The sequence below is a fragment of the Haliaeetus albicilla genome, chromosome 25 (assembly GCF_947461875.1).
Source record: "Haliaeetus albicilla chromosome 25, bHalAlb1.1, whole genome shotgun sequence".
Lineage (NCBI taxonomy): Eukaryota > Metazoa > Chordata > Aves > Accipitriformes > Accipitridae > Haliaeetus > Haliaeetus albicilla.
In genome coordinates this window covers 20757788-20781110 of record NC_091507.1, presented here as the reverse complement: position 1 = coordinate 20781110, position 23323 = coordinate 20757788, and the positions used below count along the sequence as shown (strand labels likewise).

General features: G+C 44.3%; 1 protein-coding gene across 1 annotated transcript in view; it reads right to left on the bottom strand.

The window, feature by feature from the left end:
- The window catches only part of SH3RF3 (SH3 domain containing ring finger 3), a 249147-nt gene that overhangs the window by 4634 nt on the left and 221190 nt on the right, over positions 1-23323 (bottom strand). The window contains exon 9 of the mRNA XM_069770183.1: positions 9231-9568. Coding sequence (XP_069626284.1) covers positions 9231-9568 — 338 coding nt within the window. The remainder of the gene's footprint in view (positions 1-9230; positions 9569-23323) is intronic.

Sequence of the window (23323 nt, the reverse complement as noted above, 5' to 3'; positions counted from 1 at the left end):
ACTGATCTCCATCCAGACATTGAGTCATTAACCACTACTCTCTGGATGCAATCATCCAACTAATTCCTTATCCACCAAACAGTCCATCCATCAGATCCCTATCTCCCCAATTTAGGGAGAAGGATGTTGTGGGGGACTGTGTCAGAGACCTTACAGAAGTCCATCTGTAGCTCTTCCCTTTTCTACTGATGATGAAAAATGGGGTTTGCAGCGCTCCCACCACCTGCCTGTGATATTGGCAGAGCCTAGCTAAAGCAGTTCATGTTTTTCTTATTATGTTTCTTGAGAATGTACTTTGGGTCCCTCATACCTGGAAGGGAAGCTAAAATGGAGAGGTATCAAATGACTTCTGAAGCACTCTCCAAACCAACAGGGAGCTCCTGTCCTGAACCATTTACAGGGCTCTCTGGGAACTTAGTTTTCAAGTATCACTTCATTTCAATGAAGTAACGATGGGCCTGATCCTGATACAGCTATTCTGCACTCAGGCTTATCAGCAGGCATCGTCCTGAGAGCACAGACTGGGCCCTTTTATATCAACGCACTTGCGTGCAGAGCAGGGAAGGTATTTCTGCTGCACGGGATTTTTTTTCTTCAGCACATGTACTTTTGCAGTCATCTGGCATTTGCGTAACAGTCAATAACTGTCTTGCTAATTGCAAAGTAATAAATATAGTAAGATAGATAAAAGATGCCAATGGATTACCTAAAGCCTATCTCCTGAGGATTAATATTTCCGCAACCACTGCATGGCCACTGATGCCTCAGTCATGTTTGTTACAAGGTGAGTATTTATTTAAAATAATATCCTGTCCTGGAGGACTAACTTCAACATACCCTGGAGGCTCTGGACCACTCCCTGAGGCCATTCCAAAAGTGAGCTGGTACCAAAGCGTGGGGCTCTTCAGTGGCAGTCACTAATTTTCTTTGCAGATGTTGCTCAGGTACCTAATGACCGCAGCTCTCAAACTAGGGACTCCACTTTGACATGACAGTGAAAATACCAGCTTTGGCTCTATGTTTGGACATCTCCACGGCCAAACATCCTTGGAAAATCATTAAACTCCATTTGGAGTGCGGGTTCTGCTCTAAAACCTGACTACGGGCTTTTTGTCTTGACACAGCAACAGTCATGTAGAAAATATACGTGTTCAAGTGCCATCAAAAATCTGCCGGTCATCTCTGTGCCTTGGTCAATAAATCTAGTTGTCACTTCCTTCCTCTGTGGAAAAGCAAATAACAGAGGTTGAAATGTGTGCTGCTGGCTGCAGGAAAATGGTCTATCACGCTATCATCTGTGGAACTGCTACACTTATATTATGAAGCTTTGCCAATTACAGCCATTATGCAAATGAATGCACACATTATTTCAAACACTCTGCTGCAGTGTTGATTAATTAAATTATCAGAGTGGAACAATTTTAGCTAAGATGATGCCAAGTTTCAGATCTCACAACTCTATGCACAATCACAGCGCATTGGAGCTCTGCACCAGGATCTCGGGAGCCTTTGAGAAAGAAGAAGGTCAGACCTCAACATTAGTCAAGTGGTGCGGAGGTACCCCCGGATGCTTTTGGCAGATCAGGAAACAGAAAGACAGAAAAAGGTGGTGTCTTGGGCAGGGTCGCCCTGAAGACCCAGCTGGGACTGCCAACACCTCATGTCATGCCTTAAGCACAGAGCTGTCCTTTTAAAGCCAGCCTACACCCTAGGAGTGAGGAGCTGCTGGTCCCCGAACGGTTCACATGAGGAGAGATGTGACCACGCTCAACAGGAATTCACCCGTCGTCATAAAAGGGGTTCTACACAGCATCTCCTCAGACATTTAGAAAAATAAATCTCAGTCGCTGCATTACCAAATGAAGTACTTTTTCCCATTTAAGGAAGCCCCAAACGCTACGGTTTAAATTTAATTATCTACGGTACCTCATAGGATAGCACCGAAGTGTTTTTGACAGAATAACAGAATCTTAGATACAAAAGACCTTGCAAATCGGTTAAGAAATCCTCCGTGAGAGATGGAAAAAGATGCTATGCTTTTTCCCTTGAGAGGCTTTTGAAGTGGTGCTTGGGAGAGGCAGCCCGGTGAGGGCTGCAGTGGGCAGCAGCGTGGGTCACTGCTGTGCCACCCCTCCACACCTCCGGGCGGCATCTCAGCCTAGTTTATCCTCTGGAACCAAACTGCAAACACATATATTAGCCATATTTTTTTTGGCAGAAAAGATCCCTTCTCCCAGACATCCTCCCTCACTCCCAAAAAGGCAGTTCTGTGTCTGTCTATTTATATCTCCCCTTTTCATTTCCCCTTTTGTCCCCTCTTTGAGAAGCTACTACAAAATTGTAGGTTTTCTTACACCAAACTGCTTCCTGGCATTTCAAATGGATCACAGAGCCCTTTCAATTTTGTCTGTGTCACATTACACCTCTAAATTACCAACTTTTTAAAACGCTAATTAGCTGGGCAACAATCATGATGACAAGTGTGGCAACCACCTCTGCCTATTATTAACGATGTTTGGTATTTTCTGTTGTAAATCGTACTCTCACATAGTTGTAATTCTGCCAAATGTCAACCGCTTTGGCCCAAACTCTCCACGGCAGCTGTGTCAGGCTGAGGGTCCCACATTCAGCCCAAATGGTCTCATCACCTCCAGAAAGAACGTGAGGGTTTTTGCAGCACCAGCAGGACCCAGGTGAGGGCTTCCACAAACTGTTCTCTGGTCCCCAAACTTGGGAGCAAAGACCTGTACTGTGGCCCTGCTGGTCTGTCAAGGATGTTATTCCTTCAGAAAATCACCTGCTCTCGGCCAGGTTAAAAGCATTCAAACCACCCCAAAATGGCACATGTTTAGTAGCACTGAAGGTAAAATCTCTGCTGATTCACACTCTAAGATGTCCTAGCTCTGCAGGACCTCAGAGGTTGCATTTCTCTTCTCATGGTTTTTTTTCCTCAGGGCACCGACTTGATGTTGGACTTCCCCAGGGCTGGCTGCTGTGGCATCCGTGGCTTGGGCACTTTTCATCCCTGGAGGGGACTGTCCGGGATGGGCAGTGGCCTGGGGAGGGTCCTCGGTGCCCAAGAGAAAATACATGAGGAGAGGCTCTGAGTAGCATCAGCAAGGACAGGGAATGGGGTTTGCCTGGGCAGGGAAACCTCAGGGAGTTGGAGAGCGGGGTAAGGCGAGGGAGAGGGAGCCCGATGGGAGAAAAACTGGGAGCCGAGGGAGAAATAGGGCTGTGATGAAAACTGGGAGGCTTGACAGAAGGTGTGGGTATGGCAGCTGAGGGGGGCAGCTGTGCTGGGATGAGTCTGGGAGAGCAAAAAGAGCCTTGGTGGGAGGAAGCCTGGGGCTGGGACAGGACACCCCGTGGGGCAGGGGACTGCAGGGGTAGAGGCTGGCGCCGGGGCTGAGGGTGGGATGGGGACCCTGGCAGCAATTAACTCACTGGGAGCTGGGAATGGGTCCATCATCGCTGTCCCTCTGGTGTCAGCAAAGACCTGGGAATCCCACGTCTTCACAGCACTCGTCCTTGTAGTCAAAAGAAACAGCCCTCCCACCCAGATCTCTCTTTGCTACCACTGCAAGGTGCAGCTAAGACTCCTGACCTCAAAGAGACGTTACATGATGGAAGTTCTGGTTTTGTTTCCTTTAAAAAAACAAATCGACTAAAAATGTCATGTATGTAGATGCACAAAGACATCCATTACCTTAACAGAACAGGAATGTTTCACACCCATGAATCTGAGATGAAGAAACAGGTAACTAAAATTGCCCATGACTTCCCTTTTGCTTGTGTGCAATATAATCTTTTGTTATGTGATTGCATACCATTTTTCTCATAGGATGCCTGCCTCATTCAGTACACAAAATGTCCTGCTCTGGACGTGAGTCAAGGCTGTGACATGGAAGAACCACGTGCCTGCCAAAGCCATCCCATCTTTTGCAGAGGTTGTAAGATCTCTAGCAAGCGACCGCAGCAAAACTCACTGAGTAGCGCAGGTGTGGGGAAAGTGGCTCCTCTGACTCCTCCAGCTGCAAAGCCTCGTGCCACACTTTCCACAGAGTGAGACTCATCTCACGTACCCTAGCTGCGTAGGAGTTGGTTGTCTGGTCTAAATTAGTCATGCAGTCTCTCTCAGTGTGCACAGACAGGCATCGAACGGTATTGATCAGAACCGATCAGTAATTAAGGGCTCGGCTCAGGCCTGGGCACTGAGGAAATAAACCCCAAATACTGAGTAAACAGTGAGCCTGCTCACTGAGTAAATATGTGCATCCAGGACACTGACAGAGCTAAAGAAATTTAAGAAAACAGATGTACAATGAGGCAAATTAGGTCTGCAGGGCTAACCTCCAATCCGGTCCCATTTAGTGCTTGAGTTTGGATGCTTAATGCAGGTTTCTGTTTGTCAAAGTATCATGCACTCAGGACAGGTTTCAGGAGACCAGTCCTGTGAGGCCAACAGAGCCCTTGTGTGTTAGGGACACACAGGTAGTTTTGTGTTGGCTTAGATAATTGGTGACAATGAAGCATTTAGCCCAGTTAACCACTGCTCTTGCTTATCGGTGGAGCTCTGATGCTCCATCCTTTTACTGGCAGGTTGCAGAGACCTGCAAAGCACCTCTGCGTGCTACAAGCCAGAACCCGCTTCACCAATATTACGGCCTCTGAATCAGCAGCCTTAGAAGAACAAATCTCAGTTGGATCTTTTACCCTTCTGCTGGAAATATTGCTGGATTCAATTTCTGAGATGGTTAATTCTAGTTTCTCAGTCCCAAGGCAGGAATCCCCAGTCAGAGAAGCATTTAACCATGCGCATACGTGTCATTGTTCAGTCAGAACTTACTCCTGGGGTCATTCCTCTAGTATCACTTTCCAGGAAAGAAAAAACCCCTTCCTTTGCTTTCCCTTTTGGCAAAGAAGATATACGTGCACAGCAAAATTGAAGTCAATGGGCGTTAAGCACATGCTTGAATGCTTCCTTGAATTGGGAGCTCAATTTCTGACGTGGCAGTGATTTGTAGAAAAGATACAGGGAAACATGGAGGGGTCTATTTTAAAGGTCAAACTCACTGCTCCCATCTTATTCTGCAGCACTGTTGTGGTTACAACTTGCTTGAAGGCTCCACAAACCCCGTAGAAACATGGCACAGATACGCCAGTCGTGACAGTAAGTCTGGATACAACCGCTTTGTCAGAATATAACATGGCAGAATTAGTGCCAGTTACTATGAAAGAGTCAACAACGCGTGACATGTTTTACTCAGGTTCGCATCTGGGAACAGTGCCAGGCAGCGAGGGGAACATGACTCACGCGCGCACACACACGCACACTCAACTCCCCTGTTTTCCTTAACGTACAGTCATATTTTCTTGAAGGGGGTGGCGAGGAAAGTATGTTCCTTTGGCGCTGCTAGGCAGACAGCACATCCCTCTCCCACGTAAACCGACAGCGTCGGCGGGATGCGGGCAAGTCTCTGGCCCAGGCTCTGCCTCACCCCAGCGCATCCCTGTACTGGTCCTGTTTGTTGCACCAGTGGAAACTGGATGGAGCGGTAGGTGGAAAAGAGCGTGTGGGGCACACGCAGCCTGGTGGGGTATTCGCCTGACAGTCAATCACTGCAAAGCAAAGTGACAAGGACACCACCTGGGAAATTTCTCCGCTCTGCTGCTCGGACTGCTGGATGCTTTATGGCAGGGAGCAGCCGAAGGAAGGTGGTTTTATAAACTGATAGTGGGAAACTACACCCAGAAGGCAGAGATGGGCACTAACTATCCCAGCAAACCAGTTAAATATCAAGGCTAAACGACAGGAGAGCTAGGAGCAATGTCCTTTCTAATCCAGCCATCCATAACCAGGCTTTGGAATATCAAGTAGGACAAGGTCAAATAATTGTTTTCCTCGCTCTCCCCGTGCACAAAAAATGAACGAGAGCATAAACATTAGCAGCATCTCCGAGAGGTCGAAGCTCTCTTCACCTTCCTCTCTGGCTGGCTGCGACTCCCACGAAGGGCTGCGCTGTCAGGCGGAGGAACAGGCAATTCTTCCCTTAAATCGTGAGCGTTGAGCCGCGAGCAATCACAGCCTTTTAATGCACCTCCATATGGCTAGCGGCATGACCGCTCGGGTTTGAGCAGTAGCCTGGATGTGGCGAGTGCCGGAGCTGCAAGCCAGCCTCTATGGGAGAAGTAGCGGTGCTCTGCTGCTGCATGAGCCTCTCTTCGAATGCTGTAAATATTAAGGAATGTGCTACTTCTTCCAACCTTTCAGTGCTCTGTCTCTATGCGCACAGATGGGCGTTGGGAGACAGAAAGCCAAGTACAGCTAAGTGCACTGAAATGCTTTGCAGCTTTTTAAAATTTCATCCAGCATCTGAATCTGTTTATCTAACCTTTTTTTCCCTCTCCTCCCTTTTCTTTCTCAGAGAATTGCTCCTACTGTGCGGATGAAATGCACCAAAATGCAAACAAGCAAAATATGGAGCTGAGTGACATTGAATGCGAGTTCCTCCATTGCCAGATGTGAAAAGAACAAGTGGTTTGAAAACCATAATTTGTTTTAAAAAAAATATAATTTGGTACTTCTGAGCAATTTGATGATTTAATGAGCACAGATGGATGTGGGATGAATTTCTTGGAGACAAGTGTTTAATGTATCTGCTCAGATTATTCCAGGACTAAGCATTATCCTTCCTAGTGCATGAAGGTAATTAATATTTCCCATTATGGGCATGAGAAAACCCATATGATCAGTTAAGGAATGCAGATACACCAATGATATGGAAGTTAATTCATAAATCAATTAGAGAATCTTGCCTGCTGTGTATAATTAGGGTTACTTCAATTATAGCTTATTTTCGGATTTAAGACTCAGGAATTAAAATGCTTAAAACCAGAGTAAGTTCCTCACCACCATATACTGCAATTGGAAGCATTTACTCAGTTTTAGCAGTCTAAATCTATTTACCCCTAATTCCAGCATGGCTGAGCAGATGCAGTTAACCCATCTCCCTCTGGTTCTATTCTGCCACTTAAAATTGTCATCAGTTAAATGTTTCACTATCCAGACCATTGAGAGGTGAACTAAGAAATTTGTAGGATTTGGGACTAGCCCTGGCATGTCAAATAATGTGTCTGGACTTCTCTACAGTAAAGCTTTGAGAGCAGCACCTTAACAGCCAGCTCTGGAGACGTCAGGGGATGTTCTTCTTGGCTTCTTTTCACAGCTACATTTAACTAAAGGTGCAGCATTCCACTGATTTAGTTACACTGGTGCTAAATCTGGTTTATATTGATTTAGCTTTTCTTATAGCATTAATCTAAACTGATGTAGACCAAATTAAGTGTGCCTAAATAGGGATTGGTTTCTCACTCCTTTCACTAAATTGCTTTTTCATGGATTTTAAGGACAAGAGACTACTGTGATAGTCTGCTTTCACTGCCTTCATTACAATGCTGAAGGACTTGCCTGCATTTATTTCTGCTTCAAGTCTAATAGCTGTGCTTGAACAACAGCATCTCTTTTAGACAAAATGCCCAATCTAGAGTAAAAATATTCCCATGTCTGTCCTGTCTGCAGTCTCTTACAGACTGTTACCAAGCCATTCCTAAGCCTGCTCTTTACCAGGTGTACCAGAGCTCCCTGTATCACTCACTGCAAGTATATTGTTTTAAATCTTCCATTGTTCTTATGATGCTTCTCTGAGGCCACTCCACTTTGCCTCAGATTTGGCTCTTCTGAAATATACTGTTACTCTGTGGTCTCCTTACCAATGCGTTGAATTAGCTCTGTACCAACGGGTCTGCCCTCTTCATCACCCACCTCCCGCTTCAGTCCTCTGTTGTGTAACAGCAAAATATTTATGTTGGACAGTGCAGGTCCAAGACCCAACTCTCGTTGGGCTACCCTACGTACATACACAATCATTTTCTAGTGAGTTCTGATCTAGAGTTAGATTTGATGCCAGTGAATCAGTCTTCAATCCACTTAGTATCTACTGTGTCAGTTCTGTACAATTTACTCAGCAAGACATTTTATGGTCACAAACCAGATGCCTTAGAAAAGTTTAAATATGTTACAGTGTCATTGTTACCTTCCCAACCAAATTTCAACCTGCATTCAGTAAAACACTGTGTAAAGTATGAACTGTCCTGTAGTATTCCTTATCGTGCCCTGCATCATCTGCTCCATGATCCCAACTAGATTCAGGGTCAGGTGGCTCTCCCAGTCCATCCCCTTCAGCCTCTTTCATAGACTCCAACAAAAAAAGTTTCTTTCAAACTTCTGGAACTTTACTGTTGTTCCAAAATTGTTTTAGATATCAACTCCAGAGAGTTTCCTAGACTGCTTCTTGAAAACTCTTTAATGTTTTTGTAAAAAAACACATTCGCCTCAATCACTTTTGAATGGAAAGCATTTCAATAGCATCGTATTGGTGCATTACCCATTCCCTTCCCAGTCCTCAAACTGCAGTCTTGTAGAAAATATTTACCTGAAGCCAATATGACTCTGCAGGTGGAGACCTAGCTCTTTTCTGTACCCGTTTCTAGTCGTCTCTCTCTCTCTCTCCATCTGCCTTTGTATTTTGGTGTTCCTACTCTACTCTTTTTGGGTTTGCAAGGCCAGTTACTCTAAGGTACCAAGGTGCAGAGCAGGCTGCTGAAATGAACTCCAGACTCACTGGTACATTCCTCTCTAGAAATAAGCCACATTTTTGGTAACAGGCCACTGAAGATGGCGCTACCTGTAAGTATCCTAAACAAGGAGAATTTGAAACAGTCTCTGGTATTGCAGAACAGACCAGAAAGGGCCTTGATGAGCAAACGCATCACCCCTGCTGTCCCCAGGCAGGAAGCGCTAGAGGACAACTCCAGAAGTTTATCAAAACACAGGGATCCCACTTAAAAAGTGGCCTTTGCCAAGAGCATTTACACCCTTTGGGCTCAGAAAGCACTGCTGCCCTCCATATTTAGACCAGGGCTGTGTGGTGTCATGGACAGCCGCTGCTCACCACTTTTTTAATCAATAACCATTAAATGTGCACTGTGTGTCAAATGATTTTCAATGGGCAGATGCACGTAAGCCATCTTCCTAAAAGACAGCCGAGCCACCTACAGTCAATCGGCAGAGCAGCAAAACTGCAACAACCCTTCAGCAAGTGAAACTTGCAGCCCTCCTCCAAATGCTCCCTGAGGATGCGGGCGACCTCAGGAGACGCACAGCTTACCTTTCCCGGGGCAAAGGCTTGGGTTCTGGCCGAATAGCTGCCATGGAAGAGAGGGGCTGCCTGGCAGGAGAAGGGATGGAAAAATTCAAATCCAAGGAGCCCGTTTTCCTGTGCAGAGGCTCCAGCCCCATGGCTCCCTGCATTTCACTCTCGATAGGGCATGAGCCGGCCCTGCCGTGGCTGGAGAGGGAGGAGAGCTCGGGTCCCACCGCCCCTTGCAGGACTCCTTCGATGGCTGCCTGGGGGTCGTGTGTGGGGGACACGGACGGTGGGGAGCGCGACTTCTTTTTTGTTGATGCTCCTGCTAGAAGTTTCAGCAGCCCGCTCTTCTTCTCCTTCTGCAAAGGAACCACATGAAATATGGGCAGTGAGCAGACATACCAACGCCTTTCATTTTTCTTTAGGAAGAACTCCGTGTGTGTGGCAGGAAACCTCCCAAAACTGCCACGACTAGAGGTCGATCCAGGTAGAACCTGAGCTTTCGGTAATGAAGTTCCTATGAAAATCCCTCCCCATCCAACAGGGCTTCAACTCGTTCAGCAGAGTAAGGACCTAACATACTGCAAAGACTATCTCCATTTTCAAATCCACCCAGGCAGTGATCATGTGCCTTTTGAAAGAAAGAGTGCAGTTACAGTGGGACAGCAAAGGTACAAACTTCCCAATCGCAGTGCTGCCCTCTCTCTTCCAGGAGAATCCTGTCCCGCAATAGAGAAACTCCCCAAAAGTAAGAAATCAGGCCGTATGGCTAAAAACCTCCGCTGCAAAGCACAAGGGTCTGAGGAGAGATTTCAGATCCCAGCCCATTGCGAGAGAAGCACTCATCATTACTGCCTCATTTACTACCTGATGCAGATTTACTGTGGGGAGAACGGAGGCACAAGACAGTGGTTCAACAGCTCTTTCCAGCGCGTGTTGCCCTTCACATCCTACATCACACAGCTATACTACTCGCCTCTCCCTCCCAGAAGTGGGTCGCTTCTCCTCATGCGTTAAGATAAAGGTATCACCTTGATGTTGGAAGATAGACCACAAAATTTACAACTGGCAATTGCAGTGGCAGTGCATGGGAGGTTTCAAAGTTCTACAAGGGTTTCTGATACAGAGGGATGAAAACGAGATAACAGCACCCTTTAAATTAATGTAAAAAAAAAAAAAAAAAGAAAAGTTCAGCCTGCATTACTGAAGAAACGCATCTGACCTTGTGGGTTTTACAGCAGTGTGAGAAATCCTGCTGCACATTGATCTCAAGCACACACAAATATCAAATATTATGTCCTTCAGCTAGAAAGTTTTTTGGGTAGAGGGATTGTGTGCAGAAACTGGCCATCCTCCAGTATGTGCTGCACAGCGCTGGGCTAGGTTGCAACCAGCAATGCTGTGCAGTAAATTTTCCATTTTTTTTAATGACACGAGAAGTTTTGCACAAGGCCTGTTAGATTTCTTCCTCTTCTGTCAGAAGTGCAAGCCATTACCCAAGACTATCTTCAGAGACTCAGGGCTGTGAAGTCTAGCTATATTTGATTATTTGTTCTATAATAGGATCCCAAGGGATAAAAACCAACCCAGCAACTGCAATACTTATGGAACAGAAACTATCTCTCCGTCTTTAAGCAGGAACACTCTTTGGAAATACAAGCCAGTAATTTATTTATTCTCTGTAGACAAACCGTCCCATGCAAGGTTTAAAATGATGCTCTTTTATGTGCTGACTGCTTAAGTAATTTCTCAAAGCAGCTTTAAAGAATAGGGGGGCTACAATAAAATAAATATAAGCTTTTAGAAGACGCTTGGATTTACTACAGTAAATGTACTTGGAGTATCTGATACCTCTGCTCCCAAAGTTCTTGTTTGCACTCTTTAGCTGTCACAGACTGGTAAGAAAGCAGAAATACCTTAGATGTTAAGACATGGAAGAGCTAAAATGAAGCATAGTTGTTATCACAGAGACAACACCCACTGATCTTTGAAGAGTAGAGTCTGAACTATGATTCCAGATCCCAGTCTCCTGTATACCACCGGTTCCAAGTATACGCTCAGTTTAAAAGGGCATTTGTCACTTACAGGATGAAAGGATCCATCCTGCCAAGATGTTCATCCAGGCAGAATCCATGGAAGCTAAGGGAGGCTGGCCATATGGCACCATCAGGTCAAACATACTAAATAAATTCCCCTGGCAACAATAGAAAAGCAGACCAAATGCCCCTGATAAACAGCTTCTTTCCCCAATGGGAAGCGACCGTTGTGGGAACTGTGGTAGGTGTGCACGCCGGAATTCACCTGCAGCACCAGAAAAATACTTCAGTGTTTCTCTCACTCTCTAATTAAGAAATATCGCTGCTGTCACCATTATATCAAATTTTAAAGCTCTTCACGAAATTGCAGAACTCTCCTTTCCCTGTGGCGCACTGAAACAATAGCTCTAATGATCCCAGCATACTGTGTCAATATGCATTTGAAGGTGTCTAAAGGTCAGTGACAGAATACAACAGCCATTGTGGGGCTCTGGAGAAACAGCTATTGTGCAGCAGTGAGCACTTTGAGCCCCTTTAATTGGCAGCTCTGCACATGCAAAGTAACTATGTGAACTAAAGCCCTGTATAATGAACAGTTAATATTCCTATGTGGTAGCAGCTTTTCTAATTTTTGCTTATAATTTAAATACCTTGGCAAATTTTCATTAGAAAAACCTTGTGTGACCATTTAAGGCACAGAAGCAAAAATCTTTGGAAAGAAGGAGATGCATATATTCACACCCATCTGCACATTAAAAAGCAGATGAGTCTGACAGTCATTCCATTTTGTTTACAAGAACGGCTTCCACTCTACATGCTTAGCCCTGGCACAAATTTCTACACTCAAGCTACTACCCCTCAGATAACAGAGAACTATAATGAACTTGCTGATCTACCCTTTGCTCTACTTTAACAAAAGGAAAAATAAAGAATTGATTTTTAGCCCTTCTTAGTCCACTGAGCATTTTACTAAACTTTTGAGACTAAAAGATCTGTGTTCTCTAAAGAGAGATGACTTACTTCAATTGCTAAGCCTAGTCCTGCTAGTCAAAACCTCGAGTCCCATTCTTCCCATCGTGGCTTTGGGCAAGATATGCAGAGGTGAACTGACACAAACCACTTTGGGTGCCTGGAGATTAGACATCACATCCAGCACTTTTCCTCTCTGAGTCTGGCAAATGCTCTCAGCCTTCTGGTGTCACGTTGCCAGATCCTCTGCCGATGCTGCTCAGAGCACTTCAAGCAAAACAAGGACTGTAAGGAGCTGATAATTTACTGTGATGTCTCTCATGAGACACAGACTGGGTTTGAACCTCCTGTGATCAGCAGTTCAACTTAAACCCCTTCATGCCTCCTCCCATCTGTAAAATGGGACTAAGTTAAAACTCCTCCTTGCGCCATGGGAATTCGTTAATGACTCCAGTGTTGTTACAAAGCTGTACATTTCTTTGAGAGCAATCAGTCCTTTTCCCTGGCTTTCATATTAAAAAAAAAGACAAGATTGGGAATGGGATGTTAGTATGCAGTCCCAGTAGTGATTTATTGCAAATGTCCAAGTATTATGAATTCATTTAATATTTAGTGTAATAGCAGCCATCCTTCACAAGAAATTAATTTAATATTTATATGGCTGTCCAAGACAGTCCTTTCTTCAGCAGTTTCACTGTAAATCAACGAGGCATTAATGGGCACAAATGCCGCAGAGAAATGTACACCGATTGGTTACAGACTCTGGGGGTTTTGAAGAGAGATAAGAAGTTTACAGAGGACATATCTGATGACTTTCAGGAATTAAGTTTTTGAATGGAGAAAAAAGATGCTTTACTTTTTTCATTCACAGATGGCTGTTTTATTGTTTTCTAGGAAATCTGCAATCTACTGAAACAGCTGTGTAATTATTGAGTTTTCTTTGTCTAGTAGCTACATTTCCAATTGACTGCAAACTGTGTTTGACGTCCCTACCTCCTGAACCTGCCAAGGTCAGACCTTCGCATCTGTGTTGATGGATGGCTTCACAGTATGGACAGCACTCCTCCCATCTCCTGGTTACTGCCCACATTTTTAACTGAATTTAAATCATCACCTTTGTGTTGCTCAGGATTTATTCTAGGAGATTTAGAGTCAAAACTTCCAAACCACTAATTTCACAAGGATCAATAGCTTGTTCAAAAAAAAAGCAAAAGAGTGAAATTAGCTCTTTCAAATAAATCCCAGGCTGTTTCTAGTTAAGGAAAAAAGCTCTGTGAACACAGACAGTATAGGCAGGTCAGAATTTCTTACTTCTCTAGCAAAGCCTACGCTTGAGACTCCATTCCTACGGTGTAGCACGAAGGAATCTCGGTGGAAATCAGTGTCTGGCAGCACAAGGCTGGAAGGAGCAGCATTTCCATGTGAAGTGTTCACCTGGGGCAGCCAGCACTCGGGCAGGTGCACGTTCCCCTTGCTATGTCGCTGTGGGAACGTTTGGAGAAGTGAATACAGTCTGAGCTTAAGAACTCATGAAGGACTAGATGAAAATTAAAGTCTCAGATATGTAAATGTTGAAATATTTTGCTTCACAGTAATTGGGGATGATTTTTCCCCTCATTAATAACCCCACTTGAAGATAATAACTAGCTCTTCTTTCAGCTTCAGGGATGAGATGAGCACAGAATGCAGCTACTTCGTTGATGACTGAGTGATAACAGAGTCCCCTGTCTGCAAAGTAATAATCATGCCATAATCCAAATACCAATTATATGTACTGCCTATATTAATACAGATCTTTTCTTTTTTTAACCACCCTAATAAACAGAAAATTCTGTTTTAGTTTTCTTCATCTGCAGCTCCTAATACTTAATTTCCTAACTATCTAGGCTCATTAAATAAATGAGGAAACCTTACCACAGCTGATAGAAAAACTGGCTCCAGCCATTGAAATGAGGTAATTTCTCATGCAACACCAGTTACCTCAATAGATAAGAGAGCCAGAGGGAGAAAAAGGTTTCACTTAAAAATGAAGAAAAGAGAAACAAAACTGTTTAAATGCTGACCTGAGCTCTACAGAACAAATAAAGAACTCATCTATCAGTCAGTACCCCCAAACCACTACTATTGCTTGTTTAACTTGGTCAGTACTTGTTTTCAGTAAATTTAAGTTAATGTCTGGAGAACAGTACATTTTTATTCTGATTCCAATGTGGCTACTGGTCATTGATGCTTGCATTTAAAAAGTAGGTGGTATTTGGATTACGCTTTTTAGGAAAAAAGCTATTTGGGTTTTTAAAATCTGTAAAATTATTGGACTTGAGATTTTGATAATTATTTAAAAGGCACAAAAAACAAACCAGCATCTTCTCAAAGGAAAGCTTCAGGTCTGGAATGTCTTTGGATATGTATTTATCATTTGCAGTTTGCCACTATTTCTCATGAGGCACAGATGACATACTGAACAAGACAACAGTAATTACTTACTACACAATTACTTCTGATTTTAGGGAAAGACTAGTTTTGTATCATACATTGTATGGAAATACTTGCCCAAGCTTTAGTTTTTAAGGGACACAACTGCTTCTGGCCAGAAGTCTATTATTATAATCTCAGTATACAAGTTAAATGCCAAGGAACAAAAAGGATTTTAGGATCATAATATCATTAGCTTTTAAATGCCAGTGATAGTAATATGCATACATACATGCACAAACATATTACTTATGGTCACTAATTTGAAGATAACTAGTATTAAAGCCAGGAGAAAAAAAGTAAAATATCTTGCAGCTGGACCTGATTGGGAATTTCAAATGTTTTGAAAACAAAACTGAGAAGAAGAAACTAGTGTTCAGGCCCCAGTACAGCAAAGCACACAGGCACTTCATCATGTGCTGCTGTTGAACTGGGGCGGATGCAAGGCTCTAGAGACTACTAAAAGAGAAAAAGAGGGAATCTAAAAATATATTTGAATATTCAATTTAGACAGAATATTAGATCTTTCAAACACTGGAACAAAGTTAAAAGCTAGCTCAAAAGGAAAAAAACCTGAAGAGGAAGCAGAGAGTCTCAGCTCTCAGTGAGCTTCCTGGAGGCTGCTGAATTCAGAACAGGCAGAAGGCAAAAGGAACGCTAACACGATTAATGGGGAATGAGGGACAGACGATCTGCTGCACTGATATTGTTTTTCTTCTGTGTTTGATGGAGGGAGAAGCTGATGGATGGATAGTTTTGTATTTCATTGCTTTTCCTGGCCTGGTACATAGGGAATAGGTGATGGTTATGAAAAGGATGGAAAGTCGTTAAGATACACAACTTACTCCATGCCCCAATAACAGTTTTCAGTGATATTTTTTTTAGTGGGAACAGCTGAAACAGAGCATGAGGGAATTGAAAACTACTGCTGTGATGAAGTAACTCAAAATTGTGTCCTGACAAAGTGAAATGCAAGGACAACACCAAAGAAGGGGATGAAACCATGGTTCTCATGAAGCCCGTGGCAACATTTCCACTTATTTCCAAGGAGCCACTATCTCTAAAACCATGCTCAGATGGATGTGTTTTAGTCCTGATTTTAGTCCATCTCTGCCTTTGAAGTGCGAGCAACCTCTTTGGGAACACAAAAGAAGGGAGCAGGCATGATATCCTTGCACGCATTTGACATTCAGCTCCCTTCTTCACGCCGCAATCCACTAGATGTTTGATTAGCCTACAACAAGTAAGGGAACGTCAGCACAAAGCACTGAGATCTCCCCTTCTCTGCTCCACTCTCCTGCCTGCCGCACAGCCTGTAAAGAGGTGTAAAGCATACATAATTTCCCTGGGGAATGTGGGCTCCCATCTCATTTTGGGAGAAAACAATCCAGGAGTTTCATGCAAGTGCTTCAAGTGTGGGATGCCCAAGCATGAACAAGATTTCCTGCTCAGTCGTATAAGAGATCCTCATCTTTTATTTCTGGAAGGAAACCTTGGCACCCTGCAGAGCTGGGCACATGCCCTGAATCTCAAGTGGAAGCAGGTAACTTCCTCAGACTGAAAAAACAAGATCCAAGCCACCCTTCCCTACCAGTATCTCCCGCTGGCTTAGACACCTGTTCTGCTTGTCAGATTTTGTGAATCCCATTTTCTAGGCACTTAATTCTACCCCCACATTAGATGGGAATGATGAATTCCAGTACAAAGCAAGAGCCTTAAAGGTAACAAACCTCCGTACTCAGCAAAAGTTAACAGTCCATTGTGAAACTAGCCAAAAAGCAAACGCAGTGTGTGCTCTGGGAATACAAATCCCAAATATTCCCATGCTACTATTGACTCTAAACTGCCTATTCTCACACAGAAAGGGAGTCACTCCTAAAACCTGATACTCAGCAGTGTCCAAAAGGCAAAAGAGAAGATTGGGAGTTGTTAGGAAAGGTCTAGAGAAAGAGGTAAAAACCACCTGTAGAAAACAACGCTGCGGGAAGCCCTGCCATACCTACCTTCCCGAACGCTGTGTCCTGTTCTGGCCACCGCAGCTGGAATAGGATATTGCAGAACTATGAACAGCACAGAGAAGGCCAGCGAGGACCATGAGAGGTGCGCAACAACTCCTGTACATTGGAGATGCCTGCTTGGAAAGCAGACAACTGACGGGAAATATGATAGTGGTTTACAAAATCCCTGCCTGCACAGAAAAGGTAACTTGGGAACAGATCGGTTATTTCCCACAATACAGGAATTAGGGGGAACCTAATGAGATTATCAGGCAAATCGTTGAAACTATAAAATAGGAAGCACTTTTTCACACAACACATAATTAAATGGAGACATACTGCACACAGTACTGTGGAAGCCAAAAGTATGAACATGTTCAAAGGGGATTAGACAAATTAATGGAGAACAGATCTAGCAAGGGCTATTAAAATAATGGTATGGATCCAACCTCTGCTTCAGGAAGTCCCAACAGGTAAATGAAACAGCACTTACAGCATACACAGGGTGACTCCACCTCGTTACAAAGAGATCATAAAAACAGTGAGAATGATTGCTATGATAAAAAAAAATTAGCTATTTGGGCAAGAGCATAGGAAACAGGACAAAGCCAGGACTGAGCCCTCCCCTGTGCCCTCCCAGCTTTGGGAAATCAGCTGCTCAGAGACTTCCTTGGCTGCAGGGGTCTGAGAGAGGGCAAAAGGCAGCCGGCAGGATGAAGTGTCAGCCAAGGAAGAGACACAAAAGGTTAGGACCTGCAACCCCAGAGCAATTCACAGCCCTGCAACTGCTATTTGGATTCCTCAGCTCTGCCTCTGCTGTGCAAAACATCGTAGATCGAGGGCTGCACCACTCGCCCTGCACTGAGGAGCCACAAAAATACGGATGACGGGGCTGACAAGGCCCTGTTGCTTCCCGGAGCCCAGCTTGCTTCCTAACGTGGCATTGCACTGCCTTTGTACGTACCAAGGGCTTCCTCAGAGCTACCACGGGGGTCTCCTACATAATCCTATGCCGTGCCTCAAAGACCTCCCCTAAACTGAAGCCCAGCAAATGTTAAACCTTTGTGTTAATATAAATCAAGTATGACTAGATGATTTAGGCAACTCTGGTAGACTAACTGTACCTTCCAGAGAATTTAAGCAAAACAGCTGGACCGAGTATGAGCAACCTTCTGAAACTTTAGGTTCATCTATTCGAACTAGAGGAGAATCTATCACAGCTTCACTGACAGCACAGGATTCTGAAATGAGCTGTTAGACAAACTGCGTAGAATTAGTGTTTTTAAATAAGATGATTTAGACTGACTGGTTAGCTTGCTGCTCCTTGTCTCTCATAAGGAAGCAAACAAGATTTACTGGTCCTGGGGAGCACCAGGAGCAACACTCACATTTTGCAGAAAGGCAGAGCAAACTCACTCATTGAACACCTGAATGAGAGAGAATCAATGACAGAAGTCAGGATGTGCTTTGACATACTCTAATCTTACACGTAGTTAGCTCTGGCTCTCCCCATTCACAAGGGATGGATTTCATTTCAGAAGCAAACAGTTAAAATTGCTTGGTCTTGCTCTGTAATCTTTTTAAATGACAGGCAAGTGAGACTTGTATTTTTATGGAAAACAGAAACATGTGGGTAAAAGGTTTGGATTAGTGGAGGTCATCTTGTCCCTTGTCGCTGATGTATCTATTCCCACTTGGTTGATATTGTTCCAGCAGCTGTGCCACCTCAGGCTGCAATTTCAGCACTTCCAACAAACTAAATGGTATTGGGCGGGCCTGCACTCAGAGGGAAGATTGCTTGTGGAAAATTCAGGCATCACAGGAGGTATAGTCTTCTCTCAAAATCAATTCCTCATGGAAGAGAAAAAGGGCTGTTTGTGGACAATGAAAAATTGCCAGGATTTGCATGTACCAGACACTGGAACACATTACAGTGAAATAATTCCTACAAAGAATTCATCAGTTCATAAAAGATGCATTTAGCTAGACACTGAGGAGTCAGCTGAGACTGACAGAACATATCACACCCGCACGGACTGTGGCCTAGAGGTGACGAAAGCAGAAGCTCTTCTTGCTCAGGCAACGTATTTCTGAAAATGAGCTGGGCTTTGCACTGCTCCTGGACCGGGTGAGGAGCAGGAACGGGAGGGGCCCTGACGGTTCTCAGATGGTCTGACATTGTAGAAGCAGGTCCTTGACACCACCAAAGCCAGGAGCATGAAAATTTCACTCTCTCTGAAGTTTTGGCAGCTTCCACAGCATCAAATCTGAGCACCCCAAAAAAAAGATTCGTCATGTATTTCACGCATTAAAAAAATTAGGTCTTGCCCCTGCGCCCTCCTGCCCTCATGACAGCGTGTCTCGAACAAGGCAAGCGATGCTTCATTAGCATCAAGAAGAGAAATACCAACGTGCTCGAGCCAATGGCTTCTTTTCTGGGAGCAAGGGGAAGCTCAGCGTCTCGTCACCCGTGGGCGTGCAGGGAGCCCCAGGGGCTCTGCATCCACGGGCATCGCAGTCCTCGCCGCACTCAGCAGCATGGCACAGGGACAGAGCTCTGGTCCGGCGCACTGAGGTGCGATCAATTATTACAGGGCATAAGCTTTGCAGGCAATGCAGCTGAGGTTTCTGCAACCTTCCCCGTCAGCTGTGCTACAGGCATTTTCGGTCCTACTATGTTTCCAAGCAATGCCCTGTGAATTACTTGTGGGACGCGCTGAGTTGACTGAAGCCCTTTTCTCTTATAGGGACCAACTGATCACGTATGCTCTTTAAAAAATGAAGAAAAAATCCCAGAATAATTTTAAAGGATTGCAAAGTAAGTGGCTGTCAGTGTCAGAGGAATGCCCGGGCATGGAAATGACAATTTCTTTGATTAAGTGACCAAGGCAATGCAGCTTTCCAAATGTCACAACACTTGGGTTGTAATTACTAGTAAGCTTTGCAATAGCATGAGGCTTGCTAGAAGCTGCTCAAGCCCTGGCAGCATTTGTAATAAGAGCACCCTCTCTTCAGCAAAAATTGGATTTCATCTTTTTTCCTAGTTTTGTCTTTTTGTTACTTAAAAAATAAAAATGGACCCATCAAAGACCATTTGCTAAAAAACCCTCCCAGTATCCTTATACTAAAGTCGGGTCTTTAGGAGTATAAAAGTCCCCTTTCTTAAATTAAAGAGCTGAGCAAGAAGGATTATCAATGAAAAATACAGCTAACCAAAGGGAACAACTAGGGATAAGTAGGGAAGGGAGTCAACAGCACTGGGGCTTTTCTTCCTTTTGCGCTAAGCCTGGTTTTACATTGCAATCCTATCGCTCCATCCTATCTTCCATTCCTTTGTCTGTTTTATCCACTTTTTTTCCCCTGACACATGACCTGCAGGTATGACCATATAATTAAATGCAATTGAGTTGCTCTGATCTAACAAATTACCACCTGTCACGTGTGCCACCTAAGCCAATGTTCTCCGTTTCCTCATCCTACCCCAATGGTGAGACAAAACATGTTAGCTCAAACGTCAGGGTTAAGCTGATTTGGGTAACCCCAAAATGTCCGAGGACATGCTTTATGCCAAACCTGGTAGTAGGATGATTTCAGTGGTGCAGCCAGTGAGGGTCATCTCAGACGGGTTACACACATAGTCACATCTGTAACCTCAAGAGCTCTCTGGACACGAATTTGTTGCTTGTCTGGAGCGTGCTACACAATAAGGCAGTGACATCTGGTTGGTGTTTTCACATGCGACTACTGCAGAAATAATTAGCAATGGCAACACATATACAGCATATTCCTCTTTACTCTGCCAGATAGTTAACTGATACAGAAGAGGCCAGCCTGACCTGAAATAAAAGCTGGATCCTTCCCGCTAACAGAAAGAAATGGTCAATTTTAACACATAAGCTCAAAATGCCTCTGTGAAGATGTTGGGCACATACACCCCACATCTGAAAATGATGGAAACCATATAAAGATAAAATCACTACCACACTGGAGCAGAAATGACAGCTGTGTCATAGTAGTCCATCTCTGAGCCCACCTTCCATAGATGAAGATGAAAACCCTTTTAAACAAGTCAGATAACAGTGCAAGATTCTCCTTGACCGCAGTGGTTGATGGTCTGTACAGACTGACAGCCTTTCTTATTTTCATTTTAGCAAAACAGCGTGGGTAAACATTGACTTAGAATTGCCTCATCTTCAATTTGATCATGGTTGATTGGAATGTCTCTGCCTACAAAGATAACAGAATTAGTAGTCCATTAGTTAAGCAATCATGACTTCTATTCAAGCTCCTGTACTATGATTACTTTGCTGTATCTGACAATCTTCCCACAGAAGAGCAGGCAGTATGATGACTATCTCGCACAAGTTTGTTCTTTCAACTTCTTCCTGCTAGGACAGCGATGTGTGTATTTGAAGGGTGCCTTCCAGTCTTGAACTCTTTTTTTAACTCAGCAGCATACATGCAATAATTCAAACTGCAGTTAACCAGATGCTACCAGTTGCTTTGCAATGTTTTCCAGTTAATGATTTTCTGTCAAACCAAGAGGACATTTCAAGTAGGTACCAACAGGGCTTGTCTCAGTTGCAGTGCTAGTCAATCTTTTCATTAATTACTTGGTAAGTGAGCTAGAGAGCGCGCTTCTAAAACCAGCAGTGGGCACTGAGCTGATTAAGTCTGCAAGCAGTTGGAAGGTGGACTGGTTTTAGCTGGGACAGAGTTAATTTTCTTCGTAGTAGCTCATGTGGTGCTATGTTTTGGATTTGTGACCACACAAGGGTAATAACACACCTTGTTTTAGTTATTGCTGGGCACTGCTTGCACAGTGTCTAGGCCTTTTTTGTTTCTCTTGCTGCCCCACTAGTGAGTTGGCTGGGGGTGCACAAGAATTTGGGAGGGGACACAGCTGGGACAGCTGACCCCATCTGACGAAAGGGATATCCCAGACCATACCATGTCATGCTCAGCAATAAAAGGTGGGGGAAGAAGGATGAAGGGAGGACATTCAGAGTGATGGCATTTGTCTTCCCAAGTCACCGTTAGGCGTCCTGGAGCCCTGCTGTCCTGGAGATGGCTGAACACCTGCCTGCCCATGGGAAGTGGGGAATGAATTCCTCGTTTTGCTTTGGTTGCACATGCAGCTTTTGCTTTACCTATTAAACTGTCTTTATCTCAATCCATGAGTTTTCTTACTTTCACCATTCTGATTTTCTCCCCCTTCCCACTCTGGCAGGGACTGAGTGAGCGGCTTGGTGAGGCTAAGCTGCCTGCCAGGGTTAACCCACACCAGAAGGATAACCAGGGTAAGAATTCAGAACAATTTTCCTAAAATGGAGAAATGATCCCAAATCACCATGTAAATCTGTAAAGACAAGCATGGCATGCTGCTGTTAGGAAGGAGAAATCAAATGCACAGATGCAAAATGAGGAGTGACTGGCCAGCCAGCAGCTCTGCGAAAAGGGCCGTGGGAGTTACACTGGATCACAAACTTGGCATGAGTCAAGATGCTGCTGCAAAAAAGGCAAACTTCATCTGGAAACATATTAACAAACATCTTGTATGTAAGCCATGGGAAGTGCTTATTCCATCCTAATTGGCACGAACAAGGTCTCAACAAAACTCCACTCTGGGGCACTGCTCTTTAAGACGCCAGCAAGCTGAAGACTGCCCAGAGATGGGCTGAAAGTGTAATCGGAGGCCTAGAAAGCATTACCTGTGAAGAAAGATTAGGAGCTGGCCTCAGTGAGGTTGAAAGAAGAGCGCTCTTGAGGACTGAACACATTGTTAGTTCTCTAATACATGGAAGACTGTCAGGAGAAAGCTGATCAGCTGTTCATCTGGAGCAGGGCATGAAGAAGCAAGATTCATTTGTAACCATAAAAGAGTCAGGAGGGATAACGGGGAATTTTCTGGCCTTAGGAATATGAAAGGACAGGAATAGATTGCTCAGGGAAGTTACGGAATTATCTTAATTGAATGATTTTAAGAAAAGTTAGACATCTGTGGTGGGTAGTCAGCATGCATCTGACTTTATCATGGCTGGTGAATGGAAACCCATCCCAGGCCTGTGGGACCACCATCCTTCCTACCTCCTCTGTGCCACCTTCCCTGCTGGCCAGCTCTATCTCTCGGCCAGGTTGTATCTAAGCCTGCCAACCAGGAGTATCTGGCTTAGATATAAAACCTGTCCAGAAAAATGTAAAGAGTTGGAAAATCAGTTCTCTCTTTCATGTCCTGATCAAAGCCTAGCTTATGCGTTTCCCTTGCCACAGCAGGCATCATCGTGTTGATGGGATTTGCCCGCCCGACCTCCCCCCTTTTCTGTCTCAAAACTTAAGATATGAAGAATAACATTATGTTGTACAGGAGGGAATAGAGATCTCTGAAGTCATCAAAAAAGCCAGCTAGTTCCATTGTAAAATAGACCAGATTTGAACTGATCATGAATTTGGACTAGGAACTACAGTACAGGAAATCCACTTTACTGCAAAACAAGTTGCCAATGGACTCACATTAAATTACTTCTTCTCTCCCTGGGGCATCTGGTGACGAAGCCCAATGCCAGCCTGCTGCTAGTGTGCTGAATACAGTGAGCTGTGAGTGAAGGTTAATATTTTAGCTTCTATAGTCTTAACTTGCAGA